Genomic DNA, 10941 nt, shown 5'->3' with positions numbered 1-10941 from the left:
AGGAATATACATAAGAGGTGAATTTCTCCTAACCAAAACCTTTGGCATCATAATTGTTTTGTCTTAACTGATGAGGCTAATGGCAACCGAATACGCAGAATATTTCGAGAGCAATAAGTAGTAACATAATATCTGTAATCTAATCACAGCTTGTAACCAGAAAGAGTTTGAAGGTTGGAGGCCAAGCATAATTGATATTATTTTTTGAATTGGGTTCATCTGGTTTAGTACAACCACATAACTAGCACCTATTTAGCTATCGATTGTTTGACGACAAGTTCATATTAAGAATATTTAGACCTAATATATCTCTAATGTAGAACTGTGTTTCTCCAAAACGTTTTGCTCTACCCGGGGTTTTTATAATTCTGAATATAAAACTTAGTCTGTGGAACGTTTGCTATATTTGTTACAAAATCATATCATATTTACAATAAATACAGTGTTGAGTTGGTTTTGAACATGTAAGTGCATCACAAAATGTGTAGTGCGTTTTTTTGAATAGTTCAATAAAATTCAAACTGACTTTATATTAACAAAATAGATTTCGCGAGACATTGCTTACATGTTCAAAACTTCATTGTAGATGATAATAAACTAAAGATCACAAGGATATCTCCACACCAAGATTGATCCATCATAGTTAGCTGTGACAATATATCTCTCGTTCGGACATATTTTTAGTTTAGTTATTTCACTGTGTCCAACTCCAACAAAACGAACCTCTGCATCATCATAGCCCCACACCTAAATAGGAGAAGAGTAGTGGTTGAATTAAAACAATGGATATAATAACTACCTGGGAAATACCAAAACCAAGTTTAACAATCTCGTACCTGTTATTCCGTAAAATTCAATCATAATTATTCAATGCTATTAAAAAGATTTTTATTCGATTTTTGAAAACCAACCTAATTACTGTTTATATTAACTTTTTTTACATTTCTGAGTTGAAACTCAGTCAATATAAACTGATTGACTTCTAAGCGTTCTTAGTTGAACACAATGCAATTTAAGATGTAATAAATTTTATTTATGAGTGTATTCGAGGTAGTCTATTTGACTTTGTTCTAATATAGTATGAATTGCTCTAACTCTGATAAAAATCTCCATAAGTGCAAGTTTTATAGAATCAAACTACGATTCTGGCACAGTTTTTTAATAAACTTGAAATGACTTTGTTCACAATATTGCAGTAAAGATAATTAAATTGCGTGTTATTCTAGATGTCTTCACAATTCATTTCTATTTAAATATTATGACATCTCGAATTTTTATACCAGTTTCAAATTACTCATTAAAAATTAAATTTCAGAAACTCCGATATGTGTTTGATTGGGTATCATCTGAAGTTGTAAATAATTATTTCTACAACTGACGCACCTTGACAAGCTTATCATTTCCTCCAGTGACCACAGTTTTTCCATCTGGTGAGACATCCATTCCATTAATATCTCCTGACAATGAACCATCAACCTCACGGATCTGAGACCCATCATAAGTTTCCCAGTATGCCATCTTACGATCTGATCCCGCTGTAATAATCTTTAAATAATAATAAAAATAATAAATAATAAAAAAATTATTTACCTATGAAAAGAATACTGGTCTAATTTCATTAGCTTATGTATTATGATTTTTAAATCTTACACTCCTTATGTTTACCATCGTGTGTATAAATGGAATATAACCCCATTTTTATCACCAAATTTGTGATTTGGCTTATTATGCTTTAAAAATTATCTTGCCTTTGCATCAATATTCACTTGGTCAGGTTTGCAGGCTCAAATCACATGGGGCATGAATATAGGCAAGGACTTCTTTATATCGCACCTCCGCCATTCAAGTCCATACATCTAGATAGCTTCCCCTTACCGTACTTAGAGCAATCCCCTATAATTTCCGACTCAATGACTCAACTCCAAGCCAACTCATGATTTTCTCACCTGGAATTCTTTAGGATGATAACATACACATTTGAACAATGTGTTGGCCATAACCATCTGTTTACGAGTATATCTAACTAAATCCCAAATGATGCATGTTCCATCTGATGATGCAGTAACACAAACTGCATTGTTTTTCTGGATCTGGAAAATATGACATGAAATAAATAAAGTTTCAAAAATTTAACGTTTTCTTAAATTAATTCCAAAAATCTATCCGACCAATACAGCAACTGGATAAATGTTCAAAATAATCTGATTTATAAAATCTAAAACTGAAAGAAAATGACATTCGAGAGGTGATTGTATTTGTTAAATTTTTTGATCTGGCAGGAAAATTATAACCTGTATAAATATGACATTTATACTGCTGGAAAATAAATCTATTTAAATATTTTAAAAAACATCACAAAGCGTGTTTTGAACTATTCTAATATTGATGGCAATCCACCATCTCCTGATAAATAGTAAATGTTATTTGTCATGATAAACAAATGGTCATTAATTCCTTTAAAATAGAAAGAAGCTTTTACCATGTATACAGCTTTTATCATGTATACAAATAAAGATCACAAAGCTAACAGCCCTGGTTATTATTGAGCTATCTTATCAGTGTTTCTCCTTAGCCAAAGCTCTGAAGTCAGGGAAAATTCACATCAGACTCCAAACCATTAGCCACACTTTCTGCTTTTTAGCTAAAAAATACTATTCTAAAACTTTTGAAGCTTCATTTAATCTACTCATACCTTGATAGCAGCAATGGACGACTTGTGTTCTTTCATTGCTCCCATAAACGTACCAGCAACATTCCATACACGTACCTAAAACATAATTTGGAGAATTACTGATAGTTTTGACGTTTGTTGATTTGAAATTGCAAGCATTACATGAATAGCAGAATAACCTGATTATAAATTGAGTTATGCGTGAACGGTTGATATTGCAGATTCACATATAGCAAGATCTTATTTAAAAAAAAATGTCTTAGGTTAGATTAGGGCCTGCAGCCCCAACAATCCCCAATTAAATCTGTTCTACATTGGTGCAGCATTAATAATGGTAGGAAACTCGAGAGTGTTTTTTGCTGAGGTTATTCTCATTCAAAGAGTTGAATAACAATTTGACAATATAATATTTAAATTATAATAATAGTGAGAAAAACCTTTTTGTATCATTAAATTTTGCATAAGTCATAACATTGTGATGCAGCGGGTATACGGTAATTCATTGAAAGTAAATAACAAAATTAAAAAGTAACTGAGTGAAAAATGGAATAGTATTACCTGTCCTTCTCCACCTCCAGAAACTATTTTCTCACAGTCAGAAGTTGTTGCGATTGCAGTCACGCCCAAATTGTGAGCATTGTTGATGACAAATCTATTTCAATATAACAATATGTGAATAGTTTTTATAGCAATAGTGGTGGACATAAGCACGAGTGTGAAATATTTTTGTAAATGTTGTTATCAAGAAACTTCCTACTACCAGGTCTCAGATTAAGATTTTAATAGGTAGTGGAACGCGTATTAGTATATATTACCCTATACCAGTATAATTAATATATTGTGTTAAAAATATATAAATAGATATAACATATTTTTTTTACACTGTAAATTGCTATAAAGTTTACTTTTGTTTCCCAGTCTCAGGTGTGAAGCATCTGATTTTTCCATCGTCCCAAGCAGATAAAATAGATGTACCATTCTGTAAAACACCACATATTTATTTACCATTTGATTAAACCATAGCTTCCCCAAACTTTTTAAACCATAGCTGATAATATAGCCATTCATGCCTCTATCTCAACAGTAACTTTACACACACATAATCATTTTATGTCAAGTTATCAACACGATCACATAATAAGTAATTTTAGGAACTGGGCCGATATTTTGTGGTGCCATTGAAATTATCGCAAAGCAGGGTTTAGAGATTACTTTTTCAAGATGTTTCTTTTAATTCATTTTTCCGCTGCAATGGCTTCCCTTCATTTTAAATAAACATGAAATATTAAAATAAATTTTAAAAAAATCAATTTACGACTTTATTGAAACATAAATACTAGAGTGCAAGGATGCATTGAAATGCACATGCTTCCAACAAACTTGATGCAATTTAAGAAGGTTAAGAATTTCAGATATAGCATTGTAAGATTTACCTTCATGAATTCCACAGCACTGCATTCCATGTTGGGAACTGTGATTCTTAGAAGTTCACGAGATGTTGGTGTGTGCCAGATTCGAATATCATTCTTTGAGCAAGTTGCAAACAACTCGGAACATCCTTCTGCAAAGGCAACATCGTTCACTGTATTATAATGTGATGTGCTTTGTAGATCAGGTTCGAAGTCAGTGAAGTTTAACCTATAGAAAAAAAAATATAATCATTGAAATAAAGGTATTATATATAGATGATGAAAGAAACAGACTTTAATTATTTTGGCATCACCAAATAGCCAACCCAATTTTTCACCTCTTGGGGAGATGAAATAGGGTTTTAGTCAAAAAATGGATTGATCTAGGTTCAAAAGTCGACAAATCACAATATTTTGAAAACGTATATTTTTAGATTTTCCCAGTAGGTTTGAGGATAGTAAATGTTAAGACTTAGGTATAGTATAGATTATAATACCCATGTTAAATAGTTTAGTGGTAACTTGATCATTTACTTTCAAACTTCTTTTTGATTGTTTCATCCTCTCTCATAAACTCTATTTAATTTATTTAATTAGCCAATTTCAATTTATGTTCGAACTACCGGTAAGTTATGTGAATATCCTAAATCCTTATATACCAGCTTAAAGAACGTTTAATAGGACAGACATCAAATTCTTTTTAGTAGTATGTTTCATTCTATACAAATATTAAATAAATAAATGGCTTTTAATAATAAATTCAATATCATACTTATATATCTGTGACTTGTCAGTCCCAGCAAATATTTGATGTCCTTCTCCTCTCAATGCAATTGATGTCACAGATCCTTCCACTTTGCAACTTTTTAATTTATTATATTTTTCTCCAGTTCCTTTGACCAATGCAACAGTGCCATCCCCTGATCCAACCAAGATATCTCCAGTCTTGAGAATCTAAAACATGCGACTTATTTAACTCATATGAAAAGTATATTTTTTCACAACTTTGAGATTAAAATTGTATTATTATTGTTCATAGATTGATTTTGAACCCTTAATTTGGATAAAGCTCTTAAAAAAGATACTATTTATAGGTTATTTCTGATAGCCCTAATTTTTTACATTAACCAGTGCAGCGTCCCAATTTGATAAAGAATTGAGTCTGAGGTCTCTGTTTTGTACAGATAAACTAGCTGAGTCAAAATTTAAAATTAATTGCCAATTTTAACAACCTAATACATGTTAGTATAGAATCTCATATTATCCAGCAATTTTTGAGTTATGAACATTTTAAATATATATTCCAAAGTATCAAAAGTCAATAAAGCCTAATGATTCTGTGCATTTATGTTCGATAAACCTTGTAATGTTAAACTTACTTTCATATCAGCAAGCCCACGACTAAATTTTCCTTTTGCTGGTCCAAAGTTACTAAGCAATTTTGTTTTCATATTAATTTTCAAAATATCTCCACTTGTAGTTCCACAGTAAAAAAATTGATCTTTTTCATCAACCTAAATAAAAATATAGATGTTTGCAAATTCACAATTTTTATTCCAGAGTCACATTTTTTAGATTAAGGTTGTCTTGAAACTCCCAGAACTGACTTTTCAAAAGTAATTAAATAACACTCGCAAGGGTCTAGTTCAGACTACCAGTTCATAAAATTGAGTCAGGCATTTTTAGGACCTCCTGAAGTATGGCGCACAACCTGAACTCAGGTTTTGTACCAGGTTAGGGTTCAGGTTGTGTGACATATTGGTGCACATACTTCAGGAGTACCCATTTTTACATGCCATCCAATTTACTCAGGTATAGATAGTATTTGCATAAAATTTAGGTTTTTCTAGAATCGAGATATGAATAATTCTTAATGATTGCTTTGTTGAAAATACATGACTGTTGACCAAGAATGTTTCAAATAACTTGAAAATTCTAAAAACAAAATTCATGATGAAGAAAAAACGTTGTATCATCCTCTAGTAGCATATATACTCTTATGTTTGCTTGAATATTGCAATATTGTTCCCTTATACAGTTAAGACAATAATAAATTTCATACTTCAATGCATTTGACAATTCTTTTCAGTTGTCCCATGTTGCATTCAATTGGTCGAATTTTTCGATTTGCAAGATCAAGTTCCCAAACTCTTAATGTTCCATCACCTCCAGTAACAAACAGATCATCTCTGCAATTTGCATATTTTACTGAGTATGTTGTTCCTGCTGACTGTACAGCTGCTGGTGAACCACAAACCTGCAAACATGGATGCAATATTGCACTATCTACTCTAATTTGAAATAGTTAGTGGATGGTGTGAGTATACTGCCTAAAATTTTGCTGAAGCATGTGAATAGAACTTTTTATGTAGCCTACTTCTAAAACTGTGAAATGAAATTGATTTTATAACCTTATATACCGAAGGACTCATTTTATCAAAAACCAGGAGCTTCCTCTCACTAGTTTTTTTCATTGGATACTCAAAACTCAATATTTACTAGATTCACTGTGTAGAGAGTCTTTTTGTGAGTGAAATAAATCAACTTACAGCGTCTTTAGTTTCCAAGTTCCAAACAACAACTGAACCATCATCTAACCCTCCTAAAGTAACAAGAAATTTATCATTTGGTGAGAATGCAAGATCTTCAACTTTAACTTTATGGAGAACAAGTTGGCAGTATATGCTTCGCTTCTCCCAGTCCCAAACTATAACACTTGCTTTAAAACCCATATGGGTCACCTGAAACAATTATACAAAACATTAACAAAATACATAAATACGATAACAACAATGCAAGTAAAATTTGTATTACTATACTATCTTCATGTCACAGAAAAAACAGATATATAATGACAAAATCTTAAAAGTCATGAACTACAGGTGAGAGATAGGAAATGAAAAACAATTTAGTTCAACTGAAGTATAACTGCCAGAAAATAATTGTATTGACTTTTTTTCTGTATGAAGTGAATTAATTTAAGACAAACGGGAAGAAACTGAAAAGAAATTACTAAACAGACAGACACACTGACTGTTATTGACTTCTCTAATTAAAAACATCAAGTAATGCAAAAATAACCAATTCCACCAGTGAATATGCTCTATTGGTGAACCGCATTTTAAATATTGATACTAGGAATAGCAAAAAAAGGCTTAATTCTCTCAAACAAAGGGACCCCAGAGTCCAATCCCACACTTTTTTTATAATTCGCAGTTCAGAAGAAGATATCAAAAGTCTTTACACCAAGTTCAATATTACAAGAAACTTTATTCTTACCTGTCCTGAAGCAATATATTTCCCGCTTTTTGAAATAGCAATGCAAGAAACATTGTTTGTATGACCTGTTAAAAACGACTGTTCTGAAGAATTTAAATCTCTGATGACAATTGTGCTTCCAAGTGGATAAATCAAGTGCTGCCTAATATTTATAAAAGAGAAATTAAAAATTGACACTCAAATTTGATTTTAGAAATTAGTATGAATTGTCGTTGAGCATTTTGACATGTATTTTACAGTTTCATGATTCTATTAAGTTGAAAACATATTAGAAAAAAAAAATTAATATCTAATGATGTTATGGTTAAGTTAGTTCAGCTGTCAATGCAAAGGAAACAATAAAAAGTTAATTTAAGATGCAATGTTCTTGTTCAAAATAATTACAAATAGAGCGTAAAGTGAAATCTAGATTAAGAAATTCCATTCTGATTTTACAATTGACAGATTGAAGTAAAGTTACATGTAATATAGGTTTTGTCTTGCAAACTGTGTTTATTTTAAATAGAAATAAGCATATTCCGTTAAAATGTTTAAGAACTAGGCCTAGGCTATTACAGTAATATTCGATTACCGTTGTTAAATTTAAAATATCCACACTGTCTGATTGTCATACCTGTCTGGATGAATCGCAAGTCCTCCTTCTACATGTCCATTAAATCCAATGGTAGAAACCAGTTCCAACCTGGAAATATCTTCTATTGATTCCGCCATTATGGAACCCTTTTTAACGTTAAAAATAAGGTAACAAAAGAGAGAGCGATAAGTTTCTTCCTGGAAAACGGCAAAGCATTCAAAATGAGCAAGAAGGAACGCCGTTCCGTAAGCTGCTGAAACGTTGTTATGACAACCGAAGCCCAGACAACGAAAAATGGTCGATAAGCAAAATATGTTTCATCGATTTTCTGGTTGAGTAAGATCAGCTGCTTCTCACTTTGTTTATTTGGTTCGAAGGGGATTTTATGGTGCTCGGAACAGCCCCTGATCTCGTTGCTAAAGCGTCTCGTCGTGATAAGTGGTACCGGTATGGGATTAGTTTTTACTGTATTGTTTGTTTTCGGAAGCATGGATACAGAGTAAAGTCGAAACCAATGCTAACATTTTCTGATTTTTGTATTCCAAAACACTGATAAACAACTGAAGTTTATATTCCAAGCATTAGATACTACTGTATTTTATTACAAAATAATGTCATTATGCAATAAAATAAAAATTATAGGCCAAATTTTATCAGGGTCCTTATGTTCAGAATATATTATATATTTAAAAATCAATTTTTCTAAAGATTATATTCATTAAATTAATTCTTCTGATCTTACCCCAGTACCCTTCATCTAATCTGTAATCATAGACAAAAACGACCGGTATATCCTGGTTCCAGCAATGCTCAATATAGGCTACATGAGGTTATGGATATGAATTATGAGTAAATAAGTAGCCTATATAACGTTAAGTATAAATTTATTTAGACTCCATAATCAGCATAACAATACATTTGACAGATAAAAACAAATAAATAAGAACTGATTATGAAATCAGGGGAGCAAACGAAAAAGATAAGGTTTATAACGTACAAAATATAAGATGGAAGGTTTTGCCAAGAGGAAGTGGTACGTGTTTATTCACCTAAAATTATTAAGTTATTTCGAACACGCTCACATGCACCCACCAGCCACACACACACAACCACTGAGAAGTTATTTAGGTAAGAATAAAACGCGATAAATTTAGGGTATATTATACAGTAAACAAAAAAAATATTTGCCACACCATATTGATATTTTTGTAATGGTTGCCATTGCCAAATTGATCGATCTTCTAACCGTTTATTAAAATATAAACGAAGATTCTATTGAAAACATATTGCCAAGCTGATTATAGTTGGAGTCAAATGCCAAGTTGCCCAACCAAAGTTGCCAGAATTGGGTACATGAAGAGGTGGGCGAGACCATTTCATTCCCCAAATTGTAAAAAGTAATCAAAGTTACCGGTAACAGTAAAATTACTATAATTAAGTAAAGTAGGATATGGAAATAAATTGGTTACAAAAGGTGTAAGTGAGATTTTACATTCTTGGGTATTGATTTCAGACAAGGATATAGGAATAAGGTTGTCATTTTACAGGATATCGGAGTCTTTGTTTGATTTTTTCTTTATGTGTTTTACTTCATTTAATCACTTTGAAGTAACCTGAAAAACAAAAGATAAAACTGCGAGTAGATGTTTCAATGATTGGGTGAAGGGGAACGCGCTGAAGATCTGAATATAGACTGTTATAATGCTGTAATGGTATAATCAATAAATATAGTAAAGTCTGCAAATCAGCAAATGCAGGCTACTGGCAGACTGGGCTGTAAGTGTTATTTTAGAATACCACTGTTATGTAAATCTCATGCCTTTCAGCAATCTGTTCGCATATTGTCATTACTGCATTAGATATAACAATGTTTTATATTTTTTAACTGTTCAAATACACTGGGAACGGTTGAAACTATGTTATTAAATGTTAGATTAAGACTTTCAGACCTTCAGCTTTTTTCAAGTGTAAATTCAAAGCTAGAATGGCTAATTCAATATTTCAGCCCTGTGAAAGTTGTTAGTGCATGAATTACTGGAATACTTAATTAGTTAGATGTGACATGATTCACCAATACAGCAATATTCAAGCACACTTATGCACACTTTCAAGCCACACAAGAGAAATCAGCAATGTGGAAGCGAGTGGATTTACTGCTTATTTGAGAGCTATAATTTTCAGATGAAATCAATCAGACATATTATATTCAATAATTACAGCTGGCTGGTCAGAAGCACAGGGCAATATATTGCACAACCAATGTCTGAATGCAGCTGCATCAAGCTAAATTTGTATGACTTGACATTGTTAATTTTAGCATCTGTCTCTTTATAGTATGATAAGATCAATCTAAATTCACTATGGTCTCACTGACAATACCGATTACAGGACGATTCTCATTCCTATTTCTGTATTTGTCTTTAATCCATTAATCAATTGATCAATACTTGTGTTATATTCTTGCTCAAACAATGGATTTGCTTGGTATGAAAAAGTATTGGCAAGATTCAGTAATAACAATTGGAGACAAGAAATTAAATATACAGATATATAGAAATCTAATAATATATCTTGATATATCTTCCAGTTAGTTGATATGGATGAAATAGAGAGTGAATTTCTGGCATTCGCAAGAAATGGTGAAGTTGAAAATATCAAGAAATTGAGACAAGAAAATCCTAGATTAGATATCAATTGCAAAGGTTGCTTTTGCTATTATTAGTTACTACCTTATCAGTTATCGATACTGACATAACCCTAAACCTTAGGGCCTAAGGGATATTAAATTTTATCTAAAACCTAAAATGTCTTGTTGAATTAGACATATGGCAGACTTATAATTGGATACTGTGTGAGTGTGATCTTATGGTTCTACAAGATTTTTTCACAATTAGACCAGTTTTCATTCCAGATGCAGGTACCTGATATGTTTTGTGTCATCTTTGGAAATGTTTAGCCCATTATTATGGTTAAGATGTGCAATTTCATATGAGGTTTATTATTCTATT

The 10941-nt window shown here is 31.7% G+C and overlaps 2 protein-coding genes across 4 annotated transcripts in view; one reads left to right on the top strand and one right to left on the bottom strand.

Annotated features, from left to right (window-relative positions):
* Positions 1–385: 385 nt before the first annotated feature.
* Positions 386–8172, bottom strand: LOC120345823 (cilia- and flagella-associated protein 52-like). The gene is made up of 13 exons (XM_039415380.2): positions 7973–8172; positions 7360–7501; positions 6630–6821; positions 6143–6337; positions 5460–5594; positions 4853–5034; positions 4105–4309; positions 3577–3650; positions 3230–3323; positions 2693–2767; positions 1947–2090; positions 1384–1545; positions 386–747 (listed from the first exon to the last, which is right to left on the bottom strand). Exons 1-13 carry the CDS (start codon positions 8068–8070, stop codon positions 598–600), a joined length of 1848 nt encoding a protein of 615 aa, XP_039271314.2. The 5' UTR covers positions 8071–8172; the 3' UTR covers positions 386–597.
* A 1497-nt stretch (positions 8173–9669) lies between these two features.
* The window catches only part of LOC120345431 (oxysterol-binding protein-related protein 1-like), a 30406-nt gene continuing 29134 nt past the window's right edge, over positions 9670–10941 (top strand). Inside the window, exon 1 of one of the 3 annotated variants that reach the window (XM_039414880.2) lies at positions 9670–9709. In XM_039414880.2, the coding sequence (XP_039270814.2) occupies positions 9685–9709 (25 nt within the window). In that variant the 5' untranslated portion in view covers positions 9670–9684. Of the gene's footprint in view, positions 9710–10500; positions 10636–10714; positions 10851–10941 lie in introns of those variants that run through there. The other 2 variants (XM_039414878.2, XM_039414879.2) reach the window with 2 other exon arrangements.

This window comes from Styela clava, chromosome 8, assembly GCF_964204865.1.
Source record: "Styela clava chromosome 8, kaStyClav1.hap1.2, whole genome shotgun sequence".
Taxonomy (NCBI): Eukaryota; Metazoa; Chordata; class Ascidiacea; order Stolidobranchia; family Styelidae; genus Styela; species Styela clava.
This window is presented reverse-complemented; position numbering and strand designations above follow the sequence as displayed.